General features: G+C 40.5%; 1 protein-coding gene across 2 annotated transcripts in view; it reads left to right on the forward strand.

Moving 5' to 3' along the window:
• The window catches only part of poln (polymerase (DNA directed) nu), a 51828-nt gene that overhangs the window by 1591 nt on the left and 30451 nt on the right, over positions 1-19786 (forward strand). Inside the window, exons 4-18 of one of the 2 annotated variants that reach the window (XM_087171279.1) lie at positions 207-1161; positions 1195-1501; positions 2793-2911; positions 4961-5773; positions 6081-6250; positions 6401-6513; positions 6937-7073; positions 7416-7484; positions 7575-7635; positions 8034-8098; positions 11776-11859; positions 12080-12175; positions 12636-12692; positions 12813-12869; positions 14138-14203. In XM_087171279.1, coding sequence (XP_087027405.1) covers positions 207-1161; positions 1195-1501; positions 2793-2911; positions 4961-5773; positions 6081-6250; positions 6401-6513; positions 6937-7073; positions 7416-7484; positions 7575-7635; positions 8034-8098; positions 11776-11859; positions 12080-12175; positions 12636-12692; positions 12813-12869; positions 14138-14203 — 3169 coding nt within the window. Of the gene's footprint in view, positions 1-206; positions 1502-2792; positions 2912-4960; positions 5774-6080; positions 6251-6400; positions 6514-6936; positions 7074-7415; positions 7485-7574; positions 7636-8033; positions 8099-11775; positions 11860-12079; positions 12176-12635; positions 12693-12812; positions 12870-14137; positions 14204-19786 lie in introns of both variants that reach the window. The other variant, XM_023396786.2, reaches the window with a different exon arrangement.

Raw genomic sequence — 19786 nt, forward strand, 5'->3', positions numbered from 1 at the left:
ATAAGGTAGAGTATTTAATGTCCTCTGAAAATGTCCCCAGATATTAACAGAAGGGCATAAATATTAACTCTGCTTTGCATTTGCCCTTTAAGATATTCATATACTGTATAACTTTGACACAAAGTTTAGCATTGACACTCTTCTGCTGCTGGTTGAAAAGCAGAGATTTTAAAATGTACATGCTCATTTTCTTTTCTCTCTCATAGCTCCACTGAAGAAATCAGGCCTTCTTTCATCCTCAGTCTTTGTCCAGATGAAGAGAGTCCTGATGAGGTATTCTTCCCCACAGTGGAACACCCAAATACTCATAAAGACAAGCCTGGTTTGACTTGTCATCCAGTCTCATCCTGCCTTAAAATAAGTGTTGAGACGGATAAAGGCACATCAGTTGAACTGAAAGAAAAGAAAGATACAAAGGGTTGGAATATCCTCAGAAATGATCTAGAAGACCCTGGAGCTTCAGACAGTCGACAAGAGTGGAAGCAACCTCTGTCTGACCCCACTGAAGAGGCCCCCAGAGGAGAAGATGAGGGCATATTATATCAGCAATCAGAGTCTGAAACAATCAGAACCGGAAAGATACATTTACCTCCCAGTGGTTTTGCAACAAGACAGGAGACAAGCTGTGATGCACATTCACCTAAGTGGATGAGACATCTAGATGAGGAGGAAGAGGTGGAGCTGATAGTGGATTCAGAAAATATCACTGAGGCAGGTGCAGGACAAGTGTCAGACAGAGAGTATGAAATACACAATGGAGCAAATGGAGTTAAGTACAAAGACACAGGACAAAGGGATGAAACCCTGCCAAATAAGTCAGGACCACTTAGTGAAATGGAAGGATATCTACTGCTGGAATCCAATGAGATCACTAGTTTGCCGAGGAATTTGGACTTGGCATCTACAGCAAGTAATGGGGACAAAAGCCTCCATTGTTATTCTGAGGGTGCAAAGTCTGGGCAGATAAAAGATAATAAGCCTCAGTATAGACTTAAGACACCTGAAGTTAAAGATGTTGAGCATCCATCTGGCTCTGAGAATAAAAAGATATCAGTGGGATATCATACCAGCAGTCCGAAAAATATCTCAGTATCTTTAGAAAGAGGAAACCACAAGGTGAGCCCATGCCAAGCTGAAACCCCTCCAGTCTTGGGTCAGACTGTGACTGAAAGAGCAGAGAAGCACCACACAGAGGGAGCACTGGTGCAGTGCGAGTCCTCCAAATTAATCCTGGGCAGAACCACAGAGGCAAGGGTGGATGTAATAGAGGTTGGATTTGAAGTGGAAACAGAGAGCAGGACAAAGGCAGGCACTGAAGATGAGATGGAGACTGAACAGCCCCATTGTTCTGATGTCCAGCAAAGAAACTGGCAGTGTGAGACAGATTATGCAGAAGTCAAAGAGGTACCTAGAAGAGACACTGAGCCAGGAAAGGGGGCGATAGACAGAGATGAGTCAGTGATGCCACCTGTGGACAGTCAAAATGAGAGTACATCTACAGGTAAATGCATTATTCGTGATGCCGTGACACATAATCTTAGTTTCTATTAGGTGATTATTTTGAAATTGTGTCTGTAGTATTTATATTCTATTCACCCTCATCACTGTCATTAGTTTACAAGTTGTTTAAATTTCAGTTCACCAATTTAAAATACTATGATAGCAGAGAGTAATTGAGGGGTGAGAGGGGGTAGAATCAGTTAAGGCTTTTAGAATGTTACCAAAATAAATAGTCATAGTCAAACAAATATTCATAAAGATATCAGCATGACTCTCCAGTTTTATAATGAATGCCACCTTTTTATTACTTGATTTCTTGACTAATATGTAGTTCAACTAATAACCACTAGAGAGTGTTAGAATACTTTTCTATGTGAATGCTATAACCAACTGCAGGAGTACTTGCACTCCAGCAAAACATGCCAGTATCCATTTGTATGGTCAACTAGTCACACAAGAACTCATTAAACCACAGGGTCTGTTTAAACTACTCGAGCAGTATGAATTCTACAATTTAAAGGGTTGATGGACTCAAAGGATTACTAATTACTACCCTTATGGTCAAAGTCAGATTCTTGGTGCTGTATTACATTAATGAGGAGTCTGTGGTGTTTTAGGTTACGAATGTGGACCCTGAAAATATACCAATACAGCCTAAAAGTTTATAAAGCTACACTCGCGATCAAATGTATACAATCCTAAATTGAAATTTGGAATTTCATTTGTAGTTGGAGTACAAATGAAGTGTTTAAAAGTGCTCTTGTTTAACCCAGGAAATAAATGTTCTTTTATTTTTTGACTCAAATTAAAATTGTTTGGACTGTTTTTGATGCTAGTTTAGGCAAAACAGTACTAGGGGGTGCTAAAGCATTTCAAGTTGTGCCAAACTCTTGCTAATAGCTCTCAGCCATCTTTCTTTTTTATTGGAGTGGTAGCGATGACAGAGCAGTGCTGAAGAGACTCAGCACTGACAAGAGGTGCTGTGTGCCTGCTCACCTTACAGCCGCAGGAAGGGAGCTTGAGTCTCAGCTGCTGAGACCATGCTGAGTCAACTCGGACACATACACATCTACAAACACATACTCAGCAACACACGCACAAGTTTGTCGTAACAAAACGTCAGTTTGATCTTAGCCAGGATTTATAGAGTTGGCTGACCTTGTCCTGTCACACACTGAGGTCTCACGCACACACTGCGTTGAGCGCCCACACGTGCTTACTCAAACACATGATTGAGAATGTGTCTGAAAAGTGATGAGCAGATAGAAATGGTCTTACCTCCTCCCTTCCAGAGGACTCAGGCAGAGTAAGGTGTCCCACGGCAACGTTGTCCCAGGAGTGCAGGGCAAACGAGTCAGGATTCAAAGTGCCATGTCTCTGTGGGAACCACCAGCAGCATGACAATGTACAAGTGAGTCTTTGTGGCACAAGGTTACAACTTAATGACTTTACTTAAAGCAGTGTTGATTGCCTCAGATATATTTTAAGACTGTTTTATAACTTTTATGCCCAATTTGAGTACATAATGTCGGCAAGATGGGGCGAGAACACGACGCAAAGATCTAGTCAAATTCAAAGTTTTATTGGTTCTGTAAGTCCCCTTTTTTTACTACTTTAATTGGGGAAAAGTGTACCTCACTTGCTGAGATTTGTTTACTTTACTTTTTATGCAGAAATACTGATGTCTTTATTTTTTCCTGTTTTTATCTGTCTCCCACTCTACCCCAGTAATCCCTGTATGCGGGGGCATCGGCGTGTATAGCCCCAACACACCAAAAAGTCCTGAAATTTAAATAGCTGCTTTCCAAAGGATTAGGCTTGTATTTCCCCGATGCACATAGAAATCAATCTGGCTTGTGTGGAAAGGCGTGCCGTCTGCAGTATTGCAGCACGCTGACAAGTGATAGCTCCCCACTGAGTCGTAAAGTAAAAAAAAAAATTCACAGAGTCACAAAAGACACAGTAGTCAGTCACAGCAAAGAGACTAAAGTGAAAGAGAGGAAGGAAGGTGGAGAGGTGGAAGAGTGGGAGAGAAGCAGTGAAAGAGCTGAAGGGGACAAAAGTGGTGGAGGGTGAAAGATGGAGGAGAAGAAGAGAGATAGAAAGAGGTGCAGGACTTTACTGTATTGCTACAATCGGATTCAAACACATCAATCCATTCTGTGACTTTCTTCCCTCATTCACTTTCTCACTCTCCTGCACCCAGTGCTGGGCTATGGGCCGTGGCCTGCCTTGGTTTTCTATCTATATCCTGTAGCACAGCACCCTGGGGGGGTTGATGACTTTGTCAGCAGGAAAAGGGGTTGTGTTTACAGGGAAATGAGGAAGACACTCCTCAGGGAGCTGAATCACAGGAATTCCTAACTACAGACCTCACTGCCAACAACCATATAGGGGTTGTGCACATACATAAAACTCACACATGGTCTTTGAAAATCCCAAGAATACCCAGCCTCACATTTCTTACCTTGATTTCAAAGAACCCAAGTGCATGTGTGCGTACTTTTACATAAATAGAGATGGGACTTATGGTTATGAATAATGGATATGTTTTTAAGATGCTTGAAAGGTTACAGGAAGGTGAGGTATGCTTTTCAAAGGTAGGACTCAAATTTCTGTCATCTTGTTCTTTCTCACCTTTACTACCACCACACCTTTTTTCTCACATGTCCAATTCTCCACTGACCTCTATGAGATCATAACATCTCTTTACACAGTACCATACCCACGTTGTGACATTAAGTATTACATTACATACATATATGTACAGGCCATGTATACTTCATGTATTCATACACTGTCCTATACATGTAATCTGTTCATTGAACCCTTTCAAATCCAATTGGGTTGTGTCAAATATTCATTGTCAGTGTTTTTTATTTTTCATGAAAAATAGATAAGCACGAATGAGTGCGCGTGACTGTTGAGTGAGTGAGTTTGTGTTTGTCTGATCCTGTCCCAGCTTCAGGCAGACTTGTCAGACGAACAGTGTCTTGACTGTCTATGTTTTTGTCTGGGACACAGCGCTGAAGGCTGAGTAGGTGCATCACTTCTCTCATCACATCCTTTTTTCTGCTCTTTTGTCTTCCCTTTTTATTTCATCTTTCTTGCTCGACCACCTGCTCACCTGTTTACTTTCTCAGCTCTCATTCACCAATTCAGCTTTATGTAACCAGCTTTAAATTTGGATGGGAATGATTAATTTAGGCTTGCATCCCTCCGTGTGTTAAAGCTAAGTATGTGCAGCTGAAATATATTATTTAATTTAACCAAATTTTCTAAACTGATTTGTTATTTGTTATGTTTTGATTCTGTATGTAACAAAACCATTATGGAAGGTGAGAGTATATTTTCAAGTGCCTTCTGGTGCTGCAGAATGAGTTTATTCCCGCCTGTCATTTTCTCTCTGTTTCCCTTGTCCCTGTCTGACTGCATACTGTTCACCTTTTCTGTTGCATAGACTGCTAATGGAAGCATCAGCGGGAGCAGCTCAAGGACCGTACTGGCCCCAGCAAGCACTTTAGCTACTGGACAAAACTCCTCCACATGCAAGGACTTGGCTTCATCTTCCTCAAAACCAAACAAAAAACTGGAAAACTGCTGCGTACCTACTTTCCAAACTCATTCACATCAACCTCCTCAGATTTCCTCCCTCCCCCTGAAGAGGAAGCATGAAGCACTTCAGCAACAAAGTGATAACTGTCCTCCCAAAATCTGCCTAACCAAGCGTCCTCCAAAATGGGAACCACCTCGTTCCTCACAAGAAAAGGCAAGGGAAGGAGGAGTCAGAAAGAGTATCCCCAAAACCTCTGTCCCTGAACATGCAGCCGTACTCCCAGAACCACAGACTAAAGCCATGCCTTCAAATGAAACAAGAGTCATGTTAGGGGTTCGTACGCATCCATATGTCCTGAAGCAAACCAAACAAAGGCGTAGTAAAATGGAAGAAAGGTGCCATGAATCCACCAGGATAGTTTCCAAAAAGACCCCACACTCTGTGACATGCAAAACACTCAAGCACAAGCAGGCCAAATCTGGGCCTGACCATGACACAGATGGGTCAAAAACATTCCATGAATTGGCCAAAACTGGTAAGCCCCAATCCACAGCTGGATATCTGACTGAAACCCTGACGTCAGACCCCAGAGTAAAGGATTCTGGGAAGCTGAACTCTGATGAGAAGATGAAGATGCTTGAAAAAGCTGGGCAGGCCAAGACACTGGTGCTAACCATGGTGTATCAGGACGGAACCACTCAGTTAGACCCAGAACAGGTGAGCAGAGCTGGGGGATAGGAGGCCAGTATCATCTGGAAATTATAACCAAGGAGCTGTCACAAGAATAAGAGAGTAGAATTTATAATGCTTATAGCATATATGAACACAAGGCTCTAGGTAACATTAGCAATACACTGTCGGTCAGGTTCTTATTTCAAATTGACTGAGTTGCATTTAAAACTTGTACAACATGCTAGTTAATCAAGGATCACTTTACTTTCCCAGCTGTGGTAAGATTAGTGTAATCTGTTCTTCTCTCCCGCATTACTGCTTCATTAACTGTTTGCTCTGATCCTTGATATAGAAGCTCACTCTGCCAGTGTGTGGCCTCCTCGTACTGATGAAGAACGATCTTGATGGCAGCACACCAGAGGACTCTCTTGGGCCAAACGACAGTCTGGTCTATTTAAAACTAGAGCGGACACCTGCATGGGCCCAACAACACACACATCAGAGCCAGGAACTCTTTACTAGGTGTGCAAGTGTATATGTTTGTTGTTTGAGAATGAGAGAGATGTGATAGTGAATATGATGATTAGTGTACGTCCATTTGTGCTTATGCATCTATCAAAAAGACTTATGCATGTTATGTATAATGCGTGTGTGTGGGTGTATGTCCTGTAGAGATATGCTGCTACAGGTACTATCAAGATCTCAACTGGTGGTGTGCTATAAAGCCAAGGATTTGCTACGTACGGCTCTGCAGTTTCACAAACGAGACCTCGACTGGAAACAAGGCATAACACACATACAAACATGCACATGAACACGTACTAACACGTACATACAGTCATGCAGATCTAGTTCTTCGGATTGAAAGGTGGCTGTTAAATGTTTGTGGTTTCTTCTCAGTATTTCTTTATTCCACTGAGTATAATCATCCAAAGCACAAAGGATTGGTGTAAAAATAAAACATTATTCAAAAGAAGTTTGGCAGTTTCCACAAACAGCAGCAGCTAAAGCTTGAATTATTTTGATGACAATGGATTTCAGTAATGACAAGTTTTCACAGGAGAAAATGAGAATCGAAACATTCACTGACCAAGTGTCTGATTGCTGCAGGAGTGGCTGAATACTCCTGCAGCAAACATTTTAATCACTGTATTGTACAGATCTTTGAATACTGTTTAAATTCATAAAGAGCTTTCCTCTCTGTCCAGTGTTAGGCTGTCGTATCCAGGACCCACAGGTGTCAGGGTGGCTACTAGATCCTGTACATCCCTTCTCTTGCTACCAGGATCTTCTCAATAAACACTACAAAAGACCCAGTACAACACCTGCCCTGGGCACCAAGAAGGTTAGTTAAAATGTGAATTTTTTGATCCCAGTAAATTGTTGATTTCTGTGTCTTGAAGGACAACATGGTGGACTTAAGTCAATACTTCCCCTCTATATAGACAGAATAGAATAGACAGTGGCTGTAAATGTTCAGAAATCTGTCCTTGGAAGGATAGAGAGCCCTTTAAGATAGTTCATACTCCATTTAAACATCAACTCCCAAGTACCTGGACCACCTGTTCATCCCTGAAAACAAGAAAGATGTAATTCTACAAAATCTTCTTCTAGAAAGCAAACTCAGTACCATATGTTACTCCTCGTCTACTCTCTTTCTCCATGTTTGTCTATCTGTCTCTCTCAGGTTTCTCAGGTCATCTCTGGTCTCTCTTCACTTTACTGGCTGAATATGGAGCTATGCTCTAAACTACAGGTTAGCAAATGCACCTACAAACCCACTCACTCATACGCACCAGTACATTCAGTTGACACAGACTGCTTTACTCACTGTTTGTGTGTCCAGAGCAAGGGGCTGTGGGAGCTTTACTCAGACATGGAGCTGAATATGATTCCTGTCCTGGCAGGTGAGGACCACTTAATTCTCCATTTCAACCCTGATGCGGTGCATTTGTGGTGGGGGAAAAAAAATCCTTGAATGTCCCTGATTAATTAAATAAAGTACCAGCTGTGACTGATTTGTGTAAGGACAGATAAGCATGCAGCATTGGCTGATTATATCCTCCATTTATACTTGATATTTATACCATATGAATTTGAGTCGCTGTGTTAGTTGAAGCTGTGGCTGAGAGATGATATAAGATTACTGACAATGCTCTAAGTCAACTATAAATTTGAAGAAGATTGCTGCTTCCCGTTTTCACTTTGATGTCACTATGTTCTTTCATGTTAACATTCAAACCAGGTTTCTGTCGTTAACTCTATTCTCAGTAGTTCACTGCTGGTTTTGTCTGTGTTGTTTCAGCCATGGAGAGCCATCACATCCATGTAGACAAAGAGGCTCTTAAGAGAACTTCAGACCTGCTGGGGGTAAGACAGCACATCAGTGCAGAAAAACAAACCCTTGTGGTAATTTGAATACTATGGCCAATGGATCAGTGTTATTAATAAATAGAGCATATATTTTCATATGGCTGCTGGCGCGGTAGACAAACTTATCTCCCACAGCCAGGAATTATCAGCACATGCCCCGTGGTTAATGTTAATTTCCCACCAGAACACAACAGTGGAACATGAGCAGTGTATACATATATAAACTCTGTTCAGTGTGATTAAAGATAGGTTAACTTTACGTAATTTAATTTAGATCGAATTGGCTGCCTTGTTTTAAGTGAAATACTGCAGCAGCACAGGTCTGAGATTAAAGTGGGTCAATGCTTTAGCTAGTGTTCGCAACAGTATTCTATGTATATTTCTTTATTTTTTTTTAATAAGAAACATAAAAAAAACTGTAGGCATAAACTGATCTTGAGACAGTCAGAATTTTCTACTCGAAGAAAGCACGTAGCAAAAGAGTAGGAGGATGTGAAAAACTGGAGAGTCCTCAGGAAAAAGAGCGCGAGAAGGAAAAAGAAATAGAATTTCTCTTTTTCTTCTTCTGGGTAGGATTAGTGAGGTGGTGGGTGGATGTCCTCTGGGGACCTGTCCTGTTTACATGCAGATAAAAGCCAATTCTAGAGACTGCATTTGAGAGTGATCATGGACACACAAAGACAGACGCACAGATGTTGTCGACACACGCATGCTCAGAAATACACACATGTTTGTAATCAGTTTTGCGGGCAGTCATAGAGACACACACTTTTAAACCCACTTCCAACTCTTGCAAGAGCCAGCAGGGGTGTTGTTGTGGAGAGAGTCTTGGTATCTTGTCGTGTTACTATAAATAGGATGGATGTCTTTTTCCTTCAAGAGGCTGTGCTGCAGGAAGGAGCATCGCTGTCTGCCTCTGCCAACATACACACATACTGAGGCAGTGAAGTTTTTGCAGACTGCTGCAGAGTTGTATGTGTGTGTGTGCTTGTGCTTTTATAATATGTGCCTGTTAGCGCAGCCACGCATGTCCCCACTCTGTCGTGTTGGATTTCTTTTTATCTGCGCTGTCAAGTTCACCTGTCTGAACACCAAGCAGAGGATCCCTCCTGTCAGTCAGGCTGCATCTTACAAACATGCTCACATGCTCTCTCGTCTTTTCAGCCAGTATTATCAAAAATCAGCCGGACAGACGCCACTTAATAAACCCTTTTTCACCTTCTGTCTGTGTTTTCCAGGCATCACTATTCAGATCAGATTAGATTAGGCATCTATCATGTCAGAATCAAACTGAAATGATGCAATGACTAATCCTAATGCGATGATCCAAAATATTGTCTTGCAATATTAGCTCCCTGCCATACCCGCTCTGTGTGTGTGTGTGGTTCTGTGTCAGACATAGTACTAAGGGGCTAGCATCCAATATTGATGAGGCAGTCTGGAGCCTGCTCTGGGCGCTGAGTGAGAGAGAGAGAAAATATTTTGGAAGTTGTCTGCCAGATCCTAGACTTTTTCCTCTTCTCTCTCTCTCTCTCTCTCTCTCTCTGTCTCTTTAAATCCATCCCTGTGTTTGTCTTTCTGTCTCGACCCTCCTCTCCTTTATTGCTCTTTCTGCCACTGTCGTCTCTCCCGCTTCTGCCCATCATGCTGTCAAATTCTGTCTGTCTAACTGTCTCACTTGTCTGACTGATTTCTGTTTGTTGAAAATGCCATTTTCTATCAAGGTCTAGCCCCAGCCTTCCCTGCTGCTGTTCACTCACTCCTCATCTCCTTTTCACACCATTTTAGTTTTTTCCTCTCATCCTCTTCCCATCTAGCCACTGTCACATTTCAATGTTTTACAACCATTTCACTCACAAATTTTCTATGTCCTTGACTATGTTACCCAGTCTGTCAATCTGTTCCTCTTTCTGTCTGTTGTCTCTTATTTCATCACCCCACCTCAACCTCTCCCCTCCCTTTTGTTTTTCTATTCTCGTCCCTGTGTCTCTCCCCTCGCTCTCTTGTTCAACTTTCAAGTTGTTAAAAGTGTTCTCTGCTTCAGTTAGACTTGAAATGAGCTGCTGGTGTGTGAGTGTCACCCCAATCGTAAACAAAAGAACCCCCAATAAAACCAATGTTTGGACTCAATATTGTATGGGCAGGAATCTGTTTAACTGTCACTCGCTCCCCTTTTCCCCTCATTCACTTTTCTTCATCTTCCTTATTTACTTTTCATCATTATCTTTGTCTCTCTGGGACATAGGCTTTTGGCCTTCCACTTTCATCAAGTGCCTTTACTTTCCTTGCTTCCTTCCCCTTTTCCCTTCCCAAGTCCCTTCTCTCTTTTCTTCCTATTATTCATCATAGCCTCTTTTTTCTCACTACCTTTCTTTTGATCGTACTTTCTCTTTCCCTCTCTCTCCTACAACCATTTTTCGTCCTCTTTCTTGCTGTGGTTATCATGCTGTCTGTCCTGAAAAACAAAATTTTTTCCATATTTTCACTGGATTATCACAGCAGTCATTAAACCCTGTCTGCCTCGCTGGTTCTTAAAGATTCAGTATGTCTGATTGAAAGTGTGTACTTCTGTAGTTGTATGTATCTTTATGCTGTCGCATTTATATGTATATATGGGTGTGTGTTTCAGCTTAGTTTGAGCTAATGCCATTTTTCGTTTGTGTGTAAGCTTAATGCGCTTGCTGTGTGACTGATGTGTGCATTAGACAGATTAACAGAGTGCTTTGCCTTCGGCCATTGAAGGGACGGAGAAATGAGACAAATTCTGTCTTACACATATTAACAGTTCTGGCCTCAAATAACCTCCACAGCTTTACTGCAGGGTTCATGCTCAGGTCTGCAAAATGTGTTTGACACTTTACTTGTCTTGAAAAGTTTTTGCCAAACCAACAGTCACTCGGCTGCTGAACTGTGTTATCCCATCAAATTGGCGTAAATACTCTGCTGTCTCCTTACATTTTAATTGGCTTTATACCCACTGAGGGATAGAGCTGCTAATCTGGAAAAAGTCTGACAAAGATATAAAATGTTTTTATGGAATTAAGTGTTCCTTGCTTTTGATAAACAGCACCTGGCCTGAAAGTAAAAACATGACATGACAAAAAAACTTTTGACATATTTTGCAAAAACTAGACGTAGAAAAAAGTGCAGTGCAATCATTCAGCCATATTTTTCGAAATGAATAAATTAGTATTATGTTAATGTCAGAAAGTATCATTAATAATAGCATTTTGTAATTAAACTCCTTGAATCTACACATGTACTCTGACTTTACTGTAAAGATGAACTACTGTTGTCATTGTAAAACAAGCTTCACATGTACTATACGGCCCAGGTGATTGTTTTTTGTGAATTGTGTAGAACATTAGCCACAAATGTTACATAACCACACACATATTTTTGACTCATTGATAGAGGCATAGTAGAATGTACTTCTCTGGTTCAACAAGTTCTAATTAGTATTTGTTGTTACATGCACTTTGTACAGCACATAGCACATTGGTTGAGTAACTGAATGATGTTAATAGTCTGACTTTGACCTTTTAACAATCAGTAAGTACTGATAGGCTAAGTAGGCCTTTTGGTTCATGTAAAAAAAAAAAAAAAAAAAAATCTACATAGGCCCAGTCTGATTTACTCCTTACACTGTCTGTCTCTGTCTCTGTCTCTACCAGACTAAGATGAAGCAGTTGGAGCAGGAGGCCCACCGAGCAGCAGGGCAAATATTCCTGGTCACCAGCAACACTCAGCTACGAACAGTGTGTGAGATCCTGAATTTTAATATTGCAAGGACCTCACCAGTTTCTGTGTGAAAATGCATGAAATGTTTCCAATGTGTTATTGTGTGTTTGTGTGTGTTTATATGCAGTATATATGTACTCTATTCCTGCACATGTTTCTATCTGTGTGTTTTTCTATGTTGTGTGTATGTTTCAATGTCATGGATTTGTGGATAATGTGGATTTGCAATGTTTGAAGATTCTGTTTGAGAAGCTGCGCCTCCATGAGCGCTGCGAGAAGAAGAAACTTCCCAAGACCATCAACAAACAGCAGCAGTCAACATCAGAAGCCGCAGTACGCCACACACACAAACACATAAACACACAGACATGTTAATTTGATCCTCAAATCTCGTTGAGTCTAAGAAAACCTGCTCAGTCTTCTTTTAAGTTTCAGTATGTGCACTGACACATTCACACAGATGAATCCACAGGCATACACATAAATACACAATCACACATGCACACTCAATTCACATACTGGCACATTGCTGTGCTTTTTAGTATTTGGTAAACATTTGCCGAGTACAGTAAGTATGTACAAATCAATAGGTAGACAGGCATCTTGCCAACTTATTCTGTAGTTGCAGTTTCAATCGAACATTAGCAAAACTTCACATAAAGGGAAAAGGACAAAACAATACAGCAGATTTGCCACAAACAAAATTGCTTGGATCTTTGTTCAAAATTGCTATTGAGCTCTTTGATAAACAATTTCTTCTCATCCTTTCTCTCCTCTGTATTATTTGTTGTAGTTGTTGCAGCTTCAGGACCTGCACCCTCTACCAAAGATCATTCTAGAGTACAGACAGGTCAGTCATGTTGTGTCAAACATTGTTTAAAAAAAGGGTTTGCTTTGCTCATTCAAGCAGTAGCTCTCTCAAACTGCTCCCCTTGTTTGTACAGTAAAATGTCTTTATTGTTACTCGCAGGTTCACAAGATCAAGTCCACTTTTGTTGATGGGATTCTCTCATGCATGATGAGCAAGGTGAGCCTACAGCTGGTTTCAGGCAGTTATATAACTGTCAATGGAATACCTAAAATGTAAACATATTCTTGGCACGCACATTCACCAAAAAGGATTTCTTACAGACAGACTTACAAGTCTAATAAACAGGCTATTTCACAACTCTTAACTCTTCTTCTGCTCACTTTGGGATATGTGTTTCTCTAGTTTTTCTCTCCTTGAGGCTGGAACTGCAAAAACAAGAGGGTGAAACTAAAAGTTGAGAGTTTGCTGCAGGCTACATGGACTAAAACAAGATCCCACAGCTTTTGTTTTTCTTCACTTCACAGTTTAGTTTTGCATTAATGCTTCAGAGCAGTATTTGTATGCTACTAGACAAACCCATCTTGCTGTGTTGAACTGGCTGAGCAAAGATGCAGCTCCATGTCTGATTGTCCCTCCATGTGAGCTTCGTCTGACTCTGTATGGATGCAGCAGCTTGTGTTTGTCAATCTGTGCTTACTCAACTCTGCAAATGAGTCTGCCTGGCTATCTCTAGAGCTGTTTGGCTTCTGATAGTGGTGATTCATTTGGTGGTCTTTTGGACAGTGCAAGCCAAAGTCCTAGCTAGAGCAGGGTGCTTTTGACAAAAACAAATATGAAATTTCTGGTGGTAATTTGGGTGTTATTGTATATAAAATGATTTTGTCACGTGATTAAGGTTACTAGGCTGTTATTAGTAGTAGTAGAGTAGATTATAATTAACTGTTTACACTGCAATCATCCAAAGAAACCTTTAGCCCAGAGTCAAGTTTGTTTGCTACAGCAGGGCGTAAGCCACTGTTGACCATAGTTTCCTATTTTGTCAGGTTAATAAGTTTGGCTGCAACCATATGTTGGGGTTACATCACATACTGTAACAGCAGCCCTGAGCACAGTTGTGTTGTTGCATTATTGCTTATTATTGCCATTGCTTATTGCGCCAACATCACTGGCACCACAGACTATAAACAGTTTGATCAAAGTGGGTATCAGGCAGTCACATGGCACTGTTTGTGCCTGTTGGTCCAAAAGCAGATTCGGGGAGATGATGGAAATCAGGATCCAGGCTGCACTGGATGGGAATCAGCTACATGTAAACATTACTGATCACAAAGCTGACTCACTGAAACATTTATATTCTATGAAGAAAATTGTGGTTGGAAAAATTGTTAATTTTTGCCAGTAAATGTTGCTGTGGTAACATGTTGGATATGTCAATTGACTTCTGTATCTGATTTATTTATGTCTGTCTCTCAACAATTCATCAGAACTACATTTCCTCGACATGGTACCAGACAAGTGTTGTGACTGGGAGAATCTCTGCAAAACACCCAGTAAGTATAGACTGTACTATCCCTACAAATCAACCTCCCTTAATTTCTTTGTTTTTTAAATATTTTAACTAGTTTACACAGGTTAAGTTGATTCATCAGGCTTGTGCTTCCCTGCATATGTTGTCAGCAGGACTACAGTGCTGAGTTAGTGGAACTATCCATGGTGCTGAACTGCAGGCTGAACCTAGCTGTTTGTTATCCTGCAGGCCAGAGTCATGCTTCTGTGCATGCCTACAATACTTAACACTTACTCAAGAACCTGAGTGTATGTTTCAGAAAAAATTAGACAAGTTATAGGCATGAGGGATGCATACAACTCAGTCTATTTCTCCTCAGACAGAGATACTCCTTTAATCTCAGTTTGGTCCATTCAATCTAAGATATCCAGATGCATATGGATTTTGCAAATGTTCAATGTCCCAAAACAAAAAGTCAATTTACTATATGACAGAAGGAGGCTGTTTGGGTGTTCAGTGTCTACCAATCAGCAGGTCCTTTATATAACCTTCAAAATTCTCAGTAGCATGTTCACTGTGTGATTTCTTTTTCTTTCTTTTCTCCTCCCTGGTCTTTGCCGGCCCTTCACTTCCCTGTCTTTGTACATATCTGTCTTACCAAAGAGACTTTTTGAAGAAACCCACTGCAGAGTAGTTACAAACACATGCACACATATACCACTAAGTTCTTAACTGTGTGTGTGTGTGTGTGTGTGTGTGTGTGTGTGTGTGTGTGTGTGTGTGTTTGTGTGTGTGGGAGCAAACAAACAATAATGAGAGTTTTAGTGTGTCTGTTTACAGTTGTTGTATTTGAAAGACAGCAGCTGAGTCTTAAAAACATCACAATGAATGAGGTTGGGTCTTTTTCAGACACACAGTATGTCTGGCTGATAGAGAGGGTGTACAGTTGAATGGGCCTACTGAAATATTTATAAGTCCTTGATAGTGCACACTGAATTCTTATTTTCTGACTTGTTCATATGTTTACTACTACCAACCACAGTGCCCCGCAAACTCCATGTACTATTTTATATTACTGCCTTCACTTTCTCCAAAAAGTAACATTCATTTTTCAGTTTAATTTCCCTGTGTGGTTCCAGGCATCCATTTGTTTCAGTTACATTGGGGCAGTATGAAAATCCAGTTGCACAAAGTTGCATATTATCATGTGGTGATGCAGATGCAAGCAGAAAGTTGATATTTGAACCACAATGAAATTAATGAAAAACAATGGTTAAAAGTCTATTTTAAAACCTGTAGTATGCCTTGGAAAGTGATCAGCAGTAACACAGATACATTATGCATATATGCAGCTAACTGTTATTGGACTAAAACATGCAAAACCACCAACATTGTGCTTTATAATAAGAGTTTGGGGGAGGGCAAAAAACTAAGTCTGAGCCCAGCTATGCACCTGATTCAGACCTTGATCTAATCCCTATGTAAGTGTCATAAAATCAATCTTCTGAATTGGAGCGCTGAAGTAAAACATAAGGATAGACAGCCTACTCCAAGATACAGCGCAGAGGCCATAGATTTTATTAAGCTCATAATGACAGAAGAAAAACTCGTCACGTTTTACAGCAGAACTGAGTAATCTTTGTTACTTTGAGGGAAGTTTTTAACTGCACTATGATTGGAGTTATCTGTATCGCAGATGGCAGAGGTGTTTTTGGGTTGGATGTGTGATGTATTTGCATACATGTTTTTGGATTGGAGTACAGGGAACCTTATGAAGCTGAGGTTATAGTGAAAGTACCTTTTTAATCTTCTTTGCGTCTCAGTCTATTACACATCGAGACACAATGTGCTAAAGAATACATACATCAACAACAGACCTACAAACAAATGCTTTGTCTCTTTTATGCTTGTCAGCTTGGTTATCACCTGCTGCCTCTCTGTCTCTCTCTCTTTCTCCCTCCAGTATGGGGTGGTCGATAGCTCATTTTGACATTACCCAGCTGTCAGGGTCCAGTGGGTCTGTCACTGAGTACTGCTCTGCCTTGCACACACACACACACACACACACACACACACACACACACACACACACACACACACACATATATACAACCGTGGAGACAACTTTTCTAATCTCACTTACCGATCTGCGAGCGGTGTGAGCTACACATTGAATTGATCATGCTGCTACTGAATGATATATGACTGTTGGGCGGCTGTGATTTAACACAGCTCTGTTCCCTCTGCTTTTATGCAGTTCTGAGATTTGGGTGAGCATTTGAACTAAACCTGTGGATTCTTGTATCTGATGTGTAGTGTTGGAGTGTGCGTGCCAGTTTGATCTTTCATGTGTTTATTGTGCTATAATTGTAATTTGTTTCCAAAGTGAGCTGTAGAGAACACAAAACTGTCAGAAGGAAAATTAGCAGATTCAGCTCTAGACATGTTTGACATATTGTAAAAAATAGTTGTTATGAGGAGAAAGGATAAAAATGATGATAAAAGTGAGTAAACTAAATATTTTGAGGTACTAAGTGATGCGGTGTTTTATAGTTTTCTGTAGTACCAGGTTAAATGGTGGCCCTGCATGATGCCCACTTAATGACACCAGTTGGTTACATTATCTGCTTCTCTCACTGCCTCACTGCCACTGCTGAGTGCGTCACTCGCTCCTCTCATGTTCAAAGTGAATTCTGGCTTATGTCAAATGTGGTTGTGGACTTGTGTTTGTATTCAGTGTTTCTCTTACACAGTAGCTTTCACTGTAGACAACAACAAACAAGTAGTAGTAGAGTAACAAAATTGTAAAAAAAAAAAAGTTTAGCAGATATCAATTATTCAAATGGTTATCCAATTAATCGATCCACATATATAACATTAATTGGGAACTATTTTGATAATCCACAGAGGAAGAAATGCAAGTCATAATTATTAAAACTTTTGGTTTGTGCTGGAGCATGGAAAGAAACTCTTGATTGATTAAAATGAAAAGATAATTTCACCATTATTGAGCCAGAAGGGAGAGGAGTCAACTCTCTTAAGTCGTTTTCTCTTTTTCCTCAGATTAAAGTTGATATTCTAGCATATAAATGAAGTTCACTCATAATTATTCTCATTTTATTGTGGAGTGGAATGTGCCAGTAGATAATTGTAGACTCACAGTGATTAAGAACATGTCACATCTTATTGCTTTGAAGAGGAAAAGCTGCAGTTTATACAGTAGTGTTGGGTATAAGGGAGAAAATGGAAGTGTTCTGCCACTCACCACTCTACACACACATACAGCAGCACATTTCATATACACACACATATATTCAAATGAGGAGTGTTGCAGTGGGGTTTAGCTTTCATCTGTTGTGGGTTCAATTGAGGTGAAGCCAGACTGCAGCAACAAAGGGGAGCCTGAATTAAAGCAGGACAGCCATTAGACTGGTGCTGCGTTTAAAGCGCTGTAAGAAGTGAGTCTCACTGCAGAGGGAAGTGGGCTTTTCTCCTCTGCCTCATCTGTTTTTATCTGCTAAAAGCAAAAGTATGAGCAGCCTGTGAGCCTCAGCTCCCCCTTCTCCATATACATATATACATTCTCTGTCTGTTCTTCTCCTCTTTTATTGTCTATTTTCTCTCTCCTTCTTTCTCAATTTTAATCTTTATCTCTCTCCTCTCTCTCTCTTTATGTACACACCCATGTCTTTCTTGTTCTCTCCTTCTCTACATTCTTTATTTCTGCCCACTCCTTTTCTCTTTACCTCACATACACATCCCCACAATTTAACACTCTTAATAGCGTGATAGTGAAACCAAATGAGGAAAATAAGATTGAACTCCCTCTCTCTACCTCCATGTTGGAGCACATAGAGGGTAGACAACATTGCTGAGTCCTTGTTGCAGTGCATCGCCTTATATCATCTGCTTTCTGTCCCTCTCCTCTCACCCTAGCTTGTGCCTTTGTCCTTTAGGGCGCTCAGAGATTTATACAGTCATTCCACCCACAAGTGCGTCAAACTCACTCACCCCCTCGTGCAAATACACAAAAAACAGGTGGAAACATTCTGTCCTCCTGTTGTTTTTAGGTTTATGGCAAATCATTTGTTTAGTGGTATCAAAGCTGAAGTACAGTTAAGTGTTTTGCACTTACAGAAAGTCCTCCCAAGTCTGATCTAAATCTAAGCACTTACCTGAAGTGTCTGTCATGTTCTCTGCTGACACATCTGAAAACACACTCAGGCACAGTTTTTTGCATATACGATTGTATACATTTAGCATCTTATTTACCACTGTGTGAGACAGAAAGGGAGGGATGCTTTGAGATGCAGAAACCTTTCTCTTGATGTACAAGCATAAAAAGTAATGTAGCTCTATTAGCTACTCTGGTAGCTTAGTTAGAAAGCTATAAATATCAAAATAATAATTTAAAAATAATAATGTATGCAGATTTTAGTGTACATAATTAATTATTAGGAGTGATAGTAAAGTGCAGTATAATATTCATGCAAGTTCCCAGGGGTCCATGGTATCCTTGAAAGTTTGTGAATTTGAGAAAAAAAATCAAGGCTTTGTTTTTAAAAATAGACACGGGTCATTGAAAGTGTTTGAATTTTGAATTATAAAAATAGAATTTTTGTACAGAAGATATAAAAAGAATATATATATGTTGTCTGCATGTTTGACTGTGACCATATAGTCTGCCATCATTCACACACAGCATGCTGAAAAGTGTTCACACATTCAAGCCCCTCTCTCTTCTTAATTGTCTGTGAGCTTCTGTAAAGCTGCTAGATCTCATCATAAAAATTCTTAGTGTTTTAACAGTAATTACCCTTGATCTGTGACTCAAACTATGTTGTGTTGGGTCCTTGAATTTGATGTTTAAGAAGGTGTGGGAGCCCTGTTCATGAAACCTCTTTTTTATTTTTCATTAATCATCCATATTTCATGTTTGTCCATTTGGTTTGAATTTTGTTCAAATACATTTTTACAGAAACCTGGTTTCATAGTGATGTTGGCTTTTGGGCAAAAGCTGCAGATGTTTAGTGGCTAGATTAAATTGCCACTTGAGTCGCCTATCTGCCCCAGTGTATCAACCAATCAGCCAGGGCCGCTGTTATAGATAAACTGGTTTTATTGAGCACTGCTACCAGGAGCAATCCCAGAGTTCAGAGGGACAGAAACTCACAACAGGAAACTCCTTCCACTCTGGGTCTTCAGTCAGTCTCCTTTCCAACTAATGGATAAGCTGGCTGTGGGATTTGTGGGATTTGTGGGCTTTGTGGCGATGTGCCGATCTCTCTTCATGCTGAGCAGATGGATTTTGGCGTGTGTGTGTGTTTGACGTTGCATCGTAAATGGAGATAATTTAGTAGTCTGTGCATCTGTTTTTGTGTGCACTCAAGCCCAGGATGCTTTCAATTGTGCATAAAGACATGCATGTGTATTTGTATGTTCTCCGTGATTAGTCATTAAATTGGTTCGGTGTGATTAAATTATCCCTCACCAGCACAGTCATTCAGTCGTCCCCATCTGTTTAACAAGGCATTACTCCTGTGAGACTCGCTCTGTATCTCTGCGGGCCAGATTTACGTTGATGAAAGCACAGGGCAAATTTGCAGTGCGCCTTTCATTCAATTTG

The sequence above is a fragment of the Seriola lalandi genome, unplaced genomic scaffold (assembly GCF_002814215.2).
Source record: "Seriola lalandi dorsalis isolate HSWRI2012SDOR001 ecotype SW California unplaced genomic scaffold, Sedor1 jcf7180002054983, whole genome shotgun sequence".
NCBI lineage: Eukaryota > Metazoa > Chordata > Actinopteri > Carangiformes > Carangidae > Seriola > Seriola lalandi.